The 15,879-nt window shown below is 42.9% G+C and overlaps 2 protein-coding genes across 3 annotated transcripts; one reads left to right on the forward strand and one right to left on the reverse strand.

Moving 5' to 3' along the window:
- Positions 1–1,133: 1,133 nt before the first annotated feature.
- Positions 1,134–6,315, forward strand: tob2 (transducer of ERBB2, 2). Its single transcript, XM_079564062.1, has 2 exons — positions 1,134–1,350; positions 3,228–6,315. Exon 2 carries the CDS (start codon positions 3,376–3,378, stop codon positions 4,537–4,539), a length of 1,164 nt encoding a protein of 387 aa, XP_079420188.1. The 5' UTR covers positions 1,134–1,350; positions 3,228–3,375; the 3' UTR covers positions 4,540–6,315.
- A 2,678-nt stretch (positions 6,316–8,993) lies between these two features.
- On the reverse strand, positions 8,994–15,870 carry tefb (TEF transcription factor, PAR bZIP family member b). 2 transcript variants are annotated; one of them, XM_079565220.1, is made up of 4 exons: positions 15,673–15,870; positions 12,681–13,277; positions 12,372–12,589; positions 8,994–11,865 (listed from the first exon to the last, which is right to left on the reverse strand). In XM_079565220.1, exons 1-4 carry the CDS (start codon positions 15,770–15,772, stop codon positions 11,650–11,652), a joined length of 1,131 nt encoding a protein of 376 aa, XP_079421346.1. In that variant the 5' UTR covers positions 15,773–15,870; the 3' UTR covers positions 8,994–11,649. The 2 variants fall into 2 exon arrangements, with proteins under 2 accessions (XP_079421346.1, XP_079421345.1); XM_079565219.1 differs by lacking the exon at positions 15,673–15,870 and adding an exon at positions 13,769–13,982 and having other exon boundaries at positions 8,995–11,865.
- Positions 15,871–15,879: the final 9 nt, after the last annotated feature.

Raw genomic sequence — 15,879 nt, forward strand, 5'->3', positions numbered from 1 at the left:
TTAAAAATAACATGAGTATCACCTGAGAAGTCCTACCACCAGGTGCAGAAATACTGGTTTAGACTAAGAAGGAAGGAAGGCCAACATCTCCACTGAAAGTAGCACAGACTTCTGTAAACATTAAACAACCACTCAAAGACTAAGATTTTTAAAAAGAAAAAAAAGAAAAAAAAAAGAAAAGGAGGCTAGTAACAAAATAAACCTGGCTCTATTATTTATTCAGATTTTGTAAACTTACTAAAGCTGTGGTAGCCATTTTTTTTATGTACATGTGATTTTTTGGATATTAGCATCTATAAATGTAATTATTCATTCCCCTCATTCATCACCTGCAGAGTCTCCTTAATTTGACTCTCATTTCATTCAAGAAATAGGTTAAATTGTAGAAATAAATAATAAGTCTTAAAAATAACTGTTGGCCCATCAAATAGCCTACTCAAATGCTACAAATCGAGGTAACCTCCCATTCACATCAAATAGTGTTAACGCATAGGTTATGCTTTGAAACGGCATGGCTGTTGATATAATATTATGGCTATTTCTATTCTATTAGTTTTTCAATCCTCACCACAAGGACCCCATTTCCCAAAAGCCACTGCTGAAAAGTCAGGATGCTGCATGTCTGTAACCCAATAATGTGCGGGTCCTCCCCCATATCAGCCAATAGAAACTCTGTTGCTATCACCGCTTATATTTTTAGAAAATTGGTTGCTGCTCACTGCTGTAAGGTAAGTACAAATATCCATCCGCCAAACAAATTAGAGCCATGAAGGAAACTGATCTTGGCTCTCGTAATGTGGGCTTACTCACGAGCCAGTTTAGTCTAGTCCTGTAATTGTTTTTTTGTTATTGTAAGTGTAGGAAATGGAATGTCGCTTCCTGTGCGTTCATTCTTGTCGGAATTTATTTTTTTATTTTTTATTTTTTTATTATTATTATTAAAGCCATTATGTCTTAGTTGTAGAAGAATGATAAAATGCGTCGTCAAAGAAATCACCTCTCAGATGACTTCTTATAAATATTGTTTCGTATGATGTGTTGTGCGATAACTTGCAGCTGCCCTTGCCAGAGGAAAGTAGTCCGCTCCGTCATGGGGGTGTGGGCGAGTCACACTGTATAAATACGCCGCGTTGTCAAACAGTAAAGTTTCGGTGGAAGCTCCGTGCAAAGTGACAGCGGGTAGCGGCCAAACTGAGAGGGCTTTTCCAGCTCCAGGACGGGTTTAAAAGGCGTAAGGTGACATTATCCCGGGCACTCACCTCCGCACAGGGACATCCGCTTTTCCTGAACCTTCTTTTAGCCGTTAGAAGAGGCAGGAGGAGAGACGTAGCTCGAGCATCACAAATAACGGTAAGCTGCGCGAGGATGACCAAATGACTTTTCTGTTTAGTGAAATCCTTACGGTCATATGATCTTATTGTGTAAGAAACGACCGTGTGTTTTGATTGTCCGTGCAGATCGTGTGCTGTGGTTGCAATCATCACAATGGTGACCACATTATTGTCACAAGAACAATAAAACATAGCTCGCGTTTCGTATCACTCACTGGTTAAAGTTGATTTGTCAAAGATCGTTGAGTTGTCATATTGATTCGTGTTTATTTTGCTTAGTTTATTTGTTCAATGCCTTAAGATGCCACATTATCCACTACCTCGCGCCATCGGTGGTGTGAAACAGATTACGCATATCGTTTTCAAAATAGTTTTTTTTTTGTTTTTTTGTCTGAAACCCGTTGCATTTGGCTCTGTGCTGACTTACCCAGGGCAGTCTCCAGGTAGGCTAGTCTTTGTTTATCTTTTCATCCATCTGAACCAAGCACCCCAAGCCTTTATCATTATGTGCAGCATGGACATTAGCCTTTTAGGTAATGACAATTGGGGTCATAGTTCACATATTTAGGTGACAATTGGACCAAAAACAGCAAATCATAAACAATTCTCTTGCTCTGTCTGTTTGTGTCTTGTCGATGTTGTAGTGTTTGTGTAAATGGCTTCATTTACTCTCCAACAGGAATGCTTTTCTGGACTAAAGCTACCACACACTTGGAACACTCATCATTAATCCATGCAAACCAAAATAACAGGAGCAGCTGCCATTGCTTTAAAAGCTGTTGTACTGAGCTCAAGCACATCTCCCCCCTATAGGCGGCTGAGCTGGTACACACATCATCACGCACTCCATTAATGTGGATGTTGTTTTGTCCGAAAAAGGCGAGCCATGGTGTATTTTGTGCATATCTATGGTGAGCCGTACATTTGTCATTGGATGACATTGAAAAGAGCTGTTGCTTTAATATAAAAGGAAACCAATAATGTGATTGGTTGCTGTGCTCTCAGATCTCAAGTAAGGGCTCCTTTCTCTGGCACTTCTCCTGCCTTTAAGCCAGGTGGTGGATGTACCGAAGTGACTGGAAACTGTTTTGTGTTTATGTCTTACAAAACATATGTGATTGTTAAAAATGAAGCAGTCAGGTCACAGGCTTTTTGGTTATAAAAATGAAGTTGCCTGTAATCAGAGCTGTCTTTTTAATCTTGGGTGTCAGATTCTTCTCAGAGACATGAACGTGAATGAATGTTTGTGTGATGAAGGGGGAGGGGGTTCTGTGCTCACTGCATGGTGGGAAATTGTGTTCAATAGGCTTCACTAACTGTCCTGCCATTTTACACCAATGTTTATGAATCTGCTGTTGTTTTTTCTTATTTTTCCACTGTTCTATGATTAATGGATGATGCGTGGCTATGCCAAAGCAAAGACCTCAAGATCTCATTGAGATTATAAAGGATTTATGAAGCCTACAACACAGGCAGCATCTGTTACGCCCATCTGCACATCAGCTGATTCTCAAAATCCAGACTTCCTTAGAGTCTTGTTTCCATCATATTATTGTGGGCAGTCTATGATTTGGAATTGGATGGTTTTCAAAACCCTAGTCACTTGTTTTTATTGCTTTGCCGTCTTATGAATCAAACATGCCTCTTCAGATGTTTAGGTTTGCAATGACACAACATTTAGGATATTTCTTCTCTAGACACATATAGTAGTCAATACTTTTAATACATATAGTGTTTTATTTCCACTGTATAGAAACATGACACCAATTAATTCAGCATTAAAAGATTTTTGTTCATGTTTACATTGTGACAATGACTTGATAAGGGATACAGTATATCCCTGTGCACTCTGTGAATACCATGTGATTTAATTTAGTTTTTGTTTTGTTTTTGCAGTTTGGACCTGAAGATCTTTCGGATATATTGAGGTGCCTTTACCATGACGACAGTTAAAATCTACTTAAAACTCTAAGTCAGAAGAAAAATCTTCACCCTCCATTAAGGATCACCATCTGATACAGCCTGCCCCAGGACGCTGATAGTGATGCATTTGGAAGTCAAAGTTGCCCTCAATTTCATTGTATCCTACCTTTACAACAAGCTGCCTCGCCGCCGAGCAGACCTGTTTGGTGAGGAGCTGGAGAGGATCTTGGTGTCCCGTTTTGAGGGGCACTGGTACCCAGAGGCTCCTCTCCGGGGCTCTGCCTTTCGCTGCATCCACCTGGGGGCTCCTCGGGACCCTGTTGTGGAGCTTGCTGCCAAGAGGAGTGGCCTGGACACAGAGGAGGTGCATGCCAACGTTCCTGCAGAGCTGAGCGTGTGGATTGACCCTTATGAGGTCTCGTATCAGATTGGAGAGAAGGGGGCTGTGAAGGTGTTGTACCTGGAGGACCCCCCTGGCCTGGGCTGTGACGGCGAGGATCCAGAGATTGTCCCAAGAGAAGCTAATGGAGATGAGGCTGAGGAGAACAAGAGTGTAGTCTTTAACCCAGACGCTCAGGTTTTTGTGCCCATCAGCAGTCAGGCATCGCCCACTCTTATGCCTGCACTCTCACCGCCCCCACTACCCACTTCCTGTCATGGGCTCTTCAGCTATCCCAGCTCCAACACACCCCCTGAGCTGGCACCTCACTCCTCTAACACTTCCACTCCCTCTCCGCCCAGCGCCTTGCCCTACCTCTCCACTCCACAGCCAGCACGCCCACTGCCTATCACCTTCACCACTGCTAGCTTTGCTGCAACCAAGTTCGGCTCCACCAAGATGAAGAAGAGCAGTGGGGGCATGCCTGCTGCTGTACCCCCTGTCCCAAGGATGCTTTCGCGCTCCCCTCCCGTCTCAGCCTCAGAGCTGCTTAAGCACAAGCCACTGTCCCTTTCCCTGCACTCCCTGGGCGGACCAATCCCCAGCCAGCTCTCCCCCAACGCCAAAGAGTTCATCTACCCAGGTTCTCCAGGCCAGCTGTACTTCGAAAGCGACACTCCGCCCATGCAAGCTCACACAAGCCCCTTCCAGCCTCCTCACACGGTCAGCAACCAGCCGCCCTTCGACCCCTTCTCCAGCCCCCCTCCCGCTCAGAGTGTGGGCATCATAGGCAGCGGAGGCGGCCCAGTGTCGTACGTAGAGAAGCCGCCGTTTGTCGACGGTTTGGGAAGCTACAACCTGCAATATCCCAGCCCATCCTTCCAGCCCGTCGTGCTGGCAAACTAAGCCTTCATTTGACAATACTTTGTGACACTAACTTCAGATTTTTTTATTTTTTCTAACAAATTGTGGAAATACCAATGCAAGTTTAGAATTAGTTTTACTACTGATTTACAATATAACACTGACTGAGTGTACGGTTTCGTTTTGTTACTCTGTAGCCCCCACCTCACCCCAAGCATTTGTCTATTGTTAGCGGTCAGGCTTTGTGAGCAACATATGAGCTGGTGGGAGCGTACCTTCCATTCTGCATTGATTTGATGCCAATCCCTTGTTTATGATTTCAATTGAATGCTGGATACTTGTTTTCTTGGACCTGGCTCTCGCGTACCCCCCATTTTGCATTGCACTGTCATGCTGTGAAAAATGACCTAGCCAAGTCCTGCACCGAATGACGGCTGTGGAAAAAGCTCAGCACTTTGTTCCGCAATCTGCTCTGCCCTACTTGCCTCAAATACAGCAAGTGGAGCTCTGCTTGCTTTGCTCTTGTTTTGTTGTGGTTCGATGGGGCTCAGAGGTTCAGTGTTTACATAGTGGCCATCTTATCCTTGAAACCACTGGCGCACAGGCTACATTACATTTTCAGAGCGGCTTTGGTTTTGCATGACATGGGCCTAAATGAGAGGGCACTGTGTGTTGTGGTCGGCTGATGGAGGGGAATGTAGTCCACCTGTCAAGGGAAACTACATCAGGGACAGTTGAAGAAAACTGAACATGAAAAGCAATTTAGCACTGCAACCTATTTTGATACCTCGGTCATCATTTGATATATTTGTGCAAATGGACACGTGCAGGGAAATGTGCACACGTTCGCAGTCAGCAGCGTGTGAAGGTGAACAGGCAGAAGAATCGAGGGGGAGGGGAAGAAGAAGAAGCAGCAGTTAAGCATTAGGGATTGTGATAAATGGCTTAGCATGACTTTGACTATGAAGGAGAGGTTTTCCTGTGCGCGGAGAGAAGCCCAGGAGAGGCAAACAGAAAAGGCTGGAGGGGAGTGTTGCCTTGACGCTGTTCAGGCAGGATAAGCTTAGAGAGCCACACGTTAAAATCCAGAGCACGTTTTCTCTCTGCTTAAATGGTATTGAAGCCAAAGGCGCACACATTCTCTCCCTTCTGGAAATTCTTCTAGTGTTGTTGTTTTTGTTTTTGTTTTTTTTTTACCAAGAAAATGTATGGAGTGACATTGAAATCATAGGGATGAATGTTCTTGAATGTGTCATCGGCTCTGTTGCAGTGTTTTGAATAGCCCTGTCACAGCGAGTTGTATGTTTACTGCGGGTCCATGTGATTGTTTTCTGTGTCTGAAGGCGAGAGTGACCCTGAAATGTCCGTTTGAGCTTTCCAGCACTTTATTATTGGGCTCCTCGTGCCCTCACCCTCTGCTCAGTAATGCACTCTCACTTAGCTGTCGTTAAATGCTTTAGAGATTCTGAAAGGACTGCAAAGTATTTAATGCATCATACTGGAGAGAAGATGTCAGTCCAGATTTGTACTTGTATTGTTTTATTTATGACCCCTGACATGTGCTGGTATTGCGATATGACGATTTGTTGTATGCAAGCAGTCATGCAACTTTTATTTCTAATTCTAAGAGTTACCACATGTTATGATTACAAGGGGGAATTTATTATTCTTTGTAATTTATTTCTATTTTTTTGTTTTTGCTAATGACCACTCATATTTGTACAAGTATAAAATAATGGGAAAATGTATATACGCAGTTCTTCTGTTCAGAGTCATTGTTTAGTTTCTTACATGCTGAAGTTATTTTTTCAAAAAGACGTGAATATATGCAAAACAAGACGAATAAAGATGTACACAATTAAGTACTGAATGTGTATTGTACCGTGTATAGCATTTGTCTCATGAGACAGGTAAATGTATTCACTCTTGAAGGGATCAGAAATAAGACATGAATGTTTACAGTGGGTTTGTGGAGAAAGATGGCTGCTGTTGCGTTGGGCTCTAAAAGCTATCTGACCACACAATCCCATGCTCCTGCGGGCTGTTCATCGAAACCAAAATAATATATCAAATTCCCCATTGTTCGCATTCCGATGGGAAACGTTTTTGTGACGCTTGGGGCCCTTTTTCAGAAGCATTAAAGTCATAGCCCATTATGTTCCAAACGCTATGCCTTTTTGACATTCATAACATTTGATAGTTGGTCTGACTAGTTGCCTATTTGCATCCTGGTTCTGATGATATAGCCATAGCCATCCTACAGCTATCTTTGCTTATCCACATATACATTTAATGGAGTTGAGTGCAATAGTCGAAACGGCCCTAGGAGATTTATGGGGTGCTACCTCTTAACAAAAAAAAGTCTATGTGAAGCAGGTTTAGAAAGATTTCAAGGAATGACTGTAATTGAACCTGTGCTAAACAGCCCACCACTCATTATCACAGTGTTACAGTCAACTGCATGCAGGTATTTCGTTTTCTAGTTTCAAAGAGTTTTGGTGTATTCAAATACAGTATTACAAAGAAAAAAGTTTTTACAGTCAGGGTTGAAATTGAACTGGTCAGTGGAAGTGGAATTTTTTATATACAGATGTCTTTGCTTATATTTCATTGTTATAAAAAGTTTATTTTCTATGTAAGATTTAAAAGCATAATAGATCGAACTAAATCGGATTACTTCTGGGTGTAGTGCATTTTCTTGCTTGTATTTTGTTATGTTCCCCCTTCCCTATTTTGTACCAGATGTACACCCTGTAGTATGACGTTCACTACTGAAATGCAATGACCTGTTTTCTGTGCAGCTCCCCGTGGAAGGGGAGTTACTATTGAAGTTTCTTACTGTATGAGATTCTTTTTTAAGTTTGTAATAAAATAAATCTCCAAAAGGAAGCATGGAAACACAAGCCTGTGGTGTGGTGGTGAATTCATTCAACTGCATATATTTTAATGCTTTTGAAAATATTACTTGTATAGAAGGATAACATAAGTTGCATTTTATTTCAGTGAAGCAGCAATTTTAATTAAGAAATGTTGGGCAGAAAAGTAATCTGAATTTTTAAGCTGCTGAAAAAGGTAACTTTCCATAACAGTTTGACTTGGTAGGTATGGCAACAGTTTAAAATTGTTTACTTTCTTCTATGTCACTTCCTGTCTGTGTCCAATAAGGAGGTGAAACTATAAACATCATAAAAATGACCAAAGTAAAGAAAGCTGGGCACAATCTCGAGCAAAATCTTTAATATAATCGAGTAAAACTTGTGTCTAATGTGTCATGTGCACTTTAACGTGCACTTTAAAGGGACACTGTGTAACATTTTGGACAATACCGTTCCCATCAGTACAAAACATGCTCCTAATCAGAAAATGCTATTACTGCAGTGGGTAATCAAAGAATAGATTTGGATGAGAACCTAACCTGTTTGATTCTCAAATTCTGCTGCCTTTATTTGACGTCTCTGTGGAGAGGAGCTGGAGAAGTACCCACTCCCGGTACAGTTACAGTCACGTCTTAGGAGAGCTGAGCCGCTCACAACAAAGGCACATGTTTGTTTGTGCATTTATGAGGCAATTTTAAATGATGAAAAATATCTGTCATAAAATAAATGCTTATATTTCAACTTGTGGCTTTAAGCAGACAACAGAAAGCCGTCTTTACGCATTGAGTTCCCTTGTGTACGAAATGCGCGGTATAAATAAACATGCCTTGCCCTGCCATGCCTCGATTTAGACTAGAAAACACAAAGAGACATACTGTAGGCTACTTTAGTGCCTCTCAGACAAAAAAAAAAAACGCATGTTGTTTAATTCAAAATTATAGGCCTACCACTTCAACACTGTGAACTACTTTGATCAAAAATTCACGGTGGTAATGAGGCAGCTTGCGCACCGCCCCTTCGCTGCCTGGACGCATCCCTGGTCTTACTTTGCGTTTCATCATGTTCAGTGCAGCTGTGGAAGCTTCTAGCACATGCAGCAACAGCTTTTTTTTTTTTTTTTTTTTAGCAAACATAGACCTAAACGCGCCCCCCACCCCACTGTCCACCGCCGCCGTCCATTTAGTTGTTGATCCATCAGCATCCATCCTCGTCTCCTTCACACCACCGCGCCATCCTCCCCCTCTCCATCGCTCCCTCCCTCCTCCTACCAGCGTTATTCCCACAGCCCCTCCCTTTTTTTCATTGTTCCTGGCGCTTTCGCCTCTGTCTTTCCACCATACTCCGCTGCTGGATGCTGCCGCTGCATCCCGGTGTTACGCAACAGTGCTCCCCTATGTCGATGTGATCATTACGCAACATCTTGTACTCCTCAGGAATACTGATGAGGCCGAGAGAAAGACAAGGGAACATCAGAGCAAACCACAAAACGTGATGAGGTTTCACGCAAATGTCTTATACTGTGGGTCTTCACTGGTCCACATCGACGCTTCTTTTGATTGATTTTGGCTTGAGAAGAAAAAAACAATACTATTAGGAGGCATCAAATATTTGTATCGCAGTTTATTTCATATGCATACAACAAGATACAGGATAGGACATGGGAATGTACAAATCCTTTTTACATGGTTAGAATAATGATAAAAGCACATAAAAAATATATAGGAAAAAAAATCGATATTAGTCAGGAGGACTCAGGAGCTACTTTCAGAATAGTAAACATGTAGCCTTATTACGCTATGCCAAGCACCCGAGACCAATGCCTGTAATGCATCTGAGAAAAACCTGACAAAACAACAAAGAGGCACCACATGCATGCAAAATACAAGAGCTGCAGCCTGCTTTATGCTGACATGGTATAAAATATTCATTTGAATCACTCATTAGCTGCTCTAAAAGTACTACCTTGGGAATACAGGTAGAACTGATGTTTAAAAGGTGAAGCTGAGTGTGATGATTGCCAAAAGCAGAATCTATTATAAATGCAGGTTGCATGTTCAGAGCTGACAACTTTCCCAATGTGGACAAGCTGTAACCTTTAAGCCATATCGAAATTAAAGATTGCTACATACTGAATGCTGTTCTCGTTTTAATGTCCTTTTTGACAGAGACAGATCCCCCCCACCAACATGTTAGCAATAATCACAACGATGTAGAAAATATTTTAAGTTTGAATGTCAGTAAAAAAAATCAAACAACACATGATTATTAGGAAACACAAATCTATGAAGAAACACCGCCCAAAAGGTTCAGTGCATCCAGTTAATAAAAAATCTATGCGGAGTAAACGATTATCAATCTACACAGTGATCAAAATCTGCAATTTCTGTCCAAAATGAAGTACACACCAGGAATACGTGGCAAAGATGTTTTTTTTTCTTTCATTCTTTTTTGACTGCAAAGTCCATCAATGTATTCATTAAAACAGCATCTATTTTAGGTGATGTTTACAGACATTAAGTACACTTGGTGTCAAATATTTAGCAAGTAAAGACAAATTTTAACTGGGCTTCATGCATTACAATCCCAGGCGATAGAGCAATTGGAAGCACAAATGACTTTGGGACATTTCTATTCAGTACCACATGACAATTTTACATATGACATCACTGAAATAAAACAAGCAATAAATAGCTGGGTATTATTGCCACAGTATTTTTTTTCATGATTGAGGCGGTTATAAGCACGCACCATCCACTCCACAAAAATCTGCAACCTCCAAATTCCTTAGATGGAGTCTCATAACAGTCTGTATTTTTTTTCCTTTTGGAATTTTACTAATTTTGACAGACATCAGTCCCTTTAGCAAACTGAGCTCCTTTTCATAAACTGTCAAAGGTTCCAATGCTGCATATGTGCTCGCTGCTTCTACCAACACGGCTATAAAACCTCACACTTTGATCCATCTGGAATAGGAAGTGTTGGATGAGGTAATAGGAGTGTGCCCTGTCCTTGTTTTTCCATGTTAATATAGAGGGAAAAATCCCACATCATTTATAAATGTGTTTTAAAACAAACATCTAAAAGCACAGTTTACCCTTTGAATATTCCCTGCATTGTCATTGGTTTCAATAAAAGTATTGTTCCATTAAGGAATAATCTAACATATTGTTTCACATCACAATCAACAGATGCATTATTATTACCATCAGAAGAGATACAGCACTCATTGACTATTTGGCAAATATAGGGAATAGTATTGGGTTAATAAAGACACAGTCTGTATCCCTGTCTCAAAATATTTACAATATTTTCTAGCAAACAGCTAAAATAAAAACTTCCACCCGTCACTACACCATGTCAAGGCAGGCAGTGGCTGTAGCGCCCTCTACTTGCAGTGTGCAGTAAAATAAACATTTCTTGCATTTTAAAATACCCCTCCACCTGTGAGGGCCCTGCTGATCTTCAAACATACTTGGTACACGACAGACCACGAAACCACTTTGTAAAATGGTCAATAATGTGTGGAAGCTCACTTTTGTAAAAAGTGAGCTGTACATCATGCATGTTTTTTCTCCCCGAAATAGCTACGGTGGCATTCACAGGACGTAGCTAATAAATCACCCATTATCCCACTCTGTGTAAGAAAAGGTGCAAAATGGATAACACACTGACAATATACAAGTCAATCAGTTTGTTTTGTGTCCACGCGAGTTACAAAAAGGAAGAACTGTAACTGAACTACCCGGACACGCCCTGCGGTTTCCCCCACTGCCCTGAGCTCTCTGCTGCTATCCTCTGGCCCGGAGCACCATTCTGTCTCCCACAGGCTCCTATATACTCTACCCTTTTGAGCTTCTGTCCATTCTGAAGTCCACACACAAACACAAGTGTGAAAAGTAAAGGGTGTGACACGACTTCTAAATGACTCATGCTTTGGTCCAAGTGCTGTCTTCTAAAACTGTTTTCTGTTTCGAATTCAGTGGCTTTACTTTGCACCAGCCTTTCTTCCTCCCAAAATTAAGAAACCGTATTCTACTATTGTCCCCTCTCGCCAGCCAGTGTAAAAGCCAGGCGCTCTGCATGGGCTGCCCGGTGACCACCGCTCCCAGACCACCTCACCGCCTGCCAGCGTGTCTCTGAAACTTAGGAAGAGTCACTGGACATCAGCCACAGCAAATTTCAGATTCCCTTGGTGTTTGTGTCTGTGTTGGATACTGCGGGGAAGGGTGCTCTGCGTATGACTCCTTGATGCTTCTTGTTGTCCTCCCCTGGTCCTTTACAGCCGACCGTACTTGGCCTCGTAGCGGGCCAGGGTGTTTTTGCAGCGGCCACAGTCCTTTCGGAGCTCTGCCACTTGCTGTCGCAGAGCTGCGTTCTCTCGCTCTAGGAACGAGGCACGTACCGTGATCTGGTTCTCCTTGAGCCGACGTGCATCACGGGAACGCTTCGCTGCCATATTATTCTTCTTCCTTCTGGACCAGTATTTATCATCCTACAATAAGAACAATCAGGAGCCATTAATGATGGGCAGATACAAACAAAAAACAACAATATTTACTGTAAGCTTATACTTCTGATGCTGGAGCCTGTATCGGAAGTATTGGTTCTCAAACTTTTAAACCAAGTCCCAACCCATAAATATTTGACATTGCAAGTACAACCAGGCCTAGATTAAGATAACGCTGGACTCAATTATGTCATAACTGGGTGTAAAACGTGTATAAACCCCCATTACACCTAACATTACTTAAGGATAAATTAAATGATCTCTATTGAAAATAAAAAATAGTCCACTGTGCTAGATAAACCTGTTGTACATAGGAATCACTGTAACTTGGCCTATTCCTCAGTACTGGCCCATGCATTGCGGTATCAGATCACATTCAAAATCATTGGCACTGGCCAACAGTCAAAAGGCAGGGTCCGAAACCCTAGTCAAATGTAGAATTAAAAAAAAATCTCAGTTCAAATAACATACAAATATCCATATGTACCCACCTTCTGCTCATCAGGAACAAACACCTTCTTGGCCTTCTTGATCATGGGCTGTGGTTTGAGCTCCTCGTCAGAGAATTTGTGTTTACGTGGATTAAAAAGCTCTCCTCCTGGTACACTGGACAGCACTAGGTCAGTGGGATCAGGCTGAAAGTTAATGTCCACTTCAATGGCGTCCGGGTCAATGGGCGAAGGTGTATTACGCTCTCCAGTGCGGCTTTCTGTAGACATAAATGTCGACATAGCACTTGCAGTTATGATTAAGGCTCATTATAAAACAAATAAAACACAAAATGACTTTAATATACAAACCTATTTTAATTTTCTTGACTTCTGCTTCCTTTGTTTTCACTTGTTCCTCAAGGGTCTCCTCCTCTTGCTCTTGCTCCTCCTGCTGCTGCTGCTGCTGCTCCTCCTCCTCCTCCTCCTCCTCCTGCTCATCCTCATCCTCCTCGTCATCTTCGATCTTAGCTGGCTGTAGTGTAGTAACAGTGATGGGTTCCTCTGCTTCAGAAGAGACCGAAGCGGGAGAGTCCACTGAGGTGGGGACAACAGCTGCAGTGCCGGTAGTAGTAGAAGCAGAGCTGGTGGTAACAGGGGCTGGAACCGTGGGAACAGTTTTCCCTTTGCCTTCCACTCCGCTCAGTGTCTTCTGCAGCTCCTCTTCCTCCAGGCTCACAGGGATGCCATTCTCCAGCAGGAACTCGTCCAGGTCCATGTACTCCAGGTGGAAGGTCTCTCCGTCGTAGGGGATGGTCTTGTCCCATATCGCTGGGGTGAGGGAGGCGGATACCCCTCCACTGCCACCACCACCTACAGCACTTCCCCTGGGGCCACCACCAGTGCTGGCTCCTCCTGCCACGCCTCCCTCCACATCCTCAGAGGAGCACAGCTTCTCCTTCTCGATTTCTGCACCAAACACCAGGTAAATCAGTCACAATAAACAAACAAACAAAAACAGGGAGATCGCAAATAACGAGTCACAGATCACAGGTACAAGATTGATTTAGTGCAAGGTGAAGGGAGATAAATTGTAGATTGTAGACTTTCATAAATTGATCAGGAATGTAGAGAATGAACATGTAAATCGCTGGTGCGTAAAGGTCGTTGCTGTATACGTGCATTGGATTCCAAAACGGCAAAAAGCAGCATGGGTACTTTTTGTTCTTTTTTTTTTTTAGTCTATACTTTCCAGCATCTTTGATCAAGACATACGACGTCTGCAGCTGAAGGGTTTACGTTAGACTACTGACTTTTCATATAATTGCACCCTTTACATTCAGATGTGATGGAGGACAGGATTAAACCCGTTGACCACGTATTTACTCAGCTTGTACACAAAACCACGGCGACGACAACTAGGACTGGCTCCCGTTTTTCGTTTGTTTTTTTTAGCTTACCGTCGTCGCCTTCCTCCAAGATGTTAGGAGGGGGGATGTCCATGATCTTCTTCAGAGCGAACGGAAAGGACTTTGGAGGACCAGTTGTACTTGCTGGAGTACTTGGTTTAATAGCCACGGTCTCGGACGTTGTTGCAGGCATTGTTCCCCTGTCTTGTCAGTCCCCAGAAGAAGAGCGCACCGGTTTAAAGGGTCACACTTGCGATGCTCTACAACAGAAACGCGCACGATACGGTCTACTGCTGCTCTTCTTCTCCGGGTGAAACGTGCTTGATCGCTGCCTCTTCGTGGATGTTGACTCTTTTTTGGGGGAGCTAAAACAAGGCTTCTTAACGCCCCTGCTTTCTGCGCCCATCCAGAGGTCTTTGGTGCGCGTGAACAGGTGCCCCGCCCACAGACGGATAGTAGAGGCTGATTGGCCGGGCTGTCATCTCGCTACATATGTATCCGTTTCTGCAGCACAGATGGAGCGGCTACAAAGCGTCAGATCTCTGGTGCCTTGGTCTTTGAGGTAAAGGTAAAATCCATTGTCACGATGAAATACCAGCTAAATACCAACCACAAAGGACGCGCGCGCAGTTACTTCGAAATAAAGGTTGATAAATAAACAACACTCCCAGCTCGACTCATCTAAGATACAATAGATATGCATTGAAAACAGTGATAAATATATGCGCTCATTAGCCAGACGGTTGAAACGCTACGTCACTGACTGGGACCGTGTTGTTTTGTTTAGATGTTCCGTCCTTGCCAAGACGCTCGTGGACGTACACGTGCCGCGGCCCCCACCCGCCTCACGTGAAAGTACAAGAAGGGGCGGGGTTTCAGACACATGTGGCGCACGAGCACGATGAGCTGGAGGTACGCAGCTGTTAAAGACAAACTGGCCACATTGTGAGGAATAAAGCACAGAGGAGTCACGCGACCACAGATGCTGAGAATAAGGCCAATTGTAGGCTGAATCTAAAACATGTAACAGATCTTATGGAAAGGAGATGTGTTTTGCCGTTTAAAGCACACATGATCTTAATTGCGTTTTCAATTTAGCTTCGCATAGTCCAGATGTCCCGCCCCCGCCAGATGCTCTATCGCCACTCGAATGTTTACGTTTAGGAACACGATGTCCAGGCCACTTTTACAACCAGTCATTGCCACCAGTGCGTCACAGTGACCTCCACATGGCCGACCGCAGCGATGGAAACCAGCGGAACACCCGGACACAACGAAACTGTCAGATTTCCCCTCATCATACGGATTATTAAAAGGAGTGCACGCACTTTGAATTTGGCAGGAATTGTGTGACATACAGACATACGATCGCAAGAATATAATAAGTTATATAATTAAAAATATAATTCAAGTTTAATCTTAGTCGTAATTTAGGGGAATTGTAGTTTATTGGAATCCTGACAGCAAGCGTTAAATCCTGAAAAAGCGGGATACGACTTTAAGGACATGCGTCTCCACTGCCCTCTACTGTTCACTTGCTGTACTGCCTAAATAGTTAACTTTCGCAGCACAGTAAAGTTGCAGATAAACAGCGTGAACGAGGCAAAAATATTTAGTTTTTGAGGAAATGTTTGGTCTTGTACAGAGAGATCATGGACCCAGTGACTGATAAAAATGATATTTTTTGTAATTCATACTTTTTCTTTTTAGCTACGACTTGCTGTTAATAGGAAAAACTGGCCCCTGCCCCCCGCTGGGTCCGATGACATCATCATATTCTAGAACCTGCAACCCACCAATTAGTTACACCATAGTATGAAGCGCTCTGGTTACAGACTAACCCCGTGCACAGCTGAAAGTAGACACAACATGAATGCTTTTGTCAACATAACATCCTTAACAAGTACAATACATTAAGCGTTTGTAATCATTCTTAAAATAGGACTTGCCCTTACCATTGTCATAACTGAAAGGGAAGGTGAAAGAATACTCAGCAAGAGACCTCAGCAGATCGTCACTCCTGTCTCCAAAAGGGACCCGACTTGCTGTTGACATGATGGATGTCCAGTGAAAACGTCTGGCGAAGGCTGTTGGTTCGAGCTCAAATGGTTCTTCACTGCCAACTTACTAGACTTTCAACTAACTTTGCAGCAGGTCACACA

This window comes from Gobius niger (genome assembly GCF_951799975.1).
Source record: "Gobius niger genome assembly, chromosome: 10".
NCBI classification, from domain to species: Eukaryota; Metazoa; Chordata; class Actinopteri; order Gobiiformes; family Gobiidae; genus Gobius; species Gobius niger.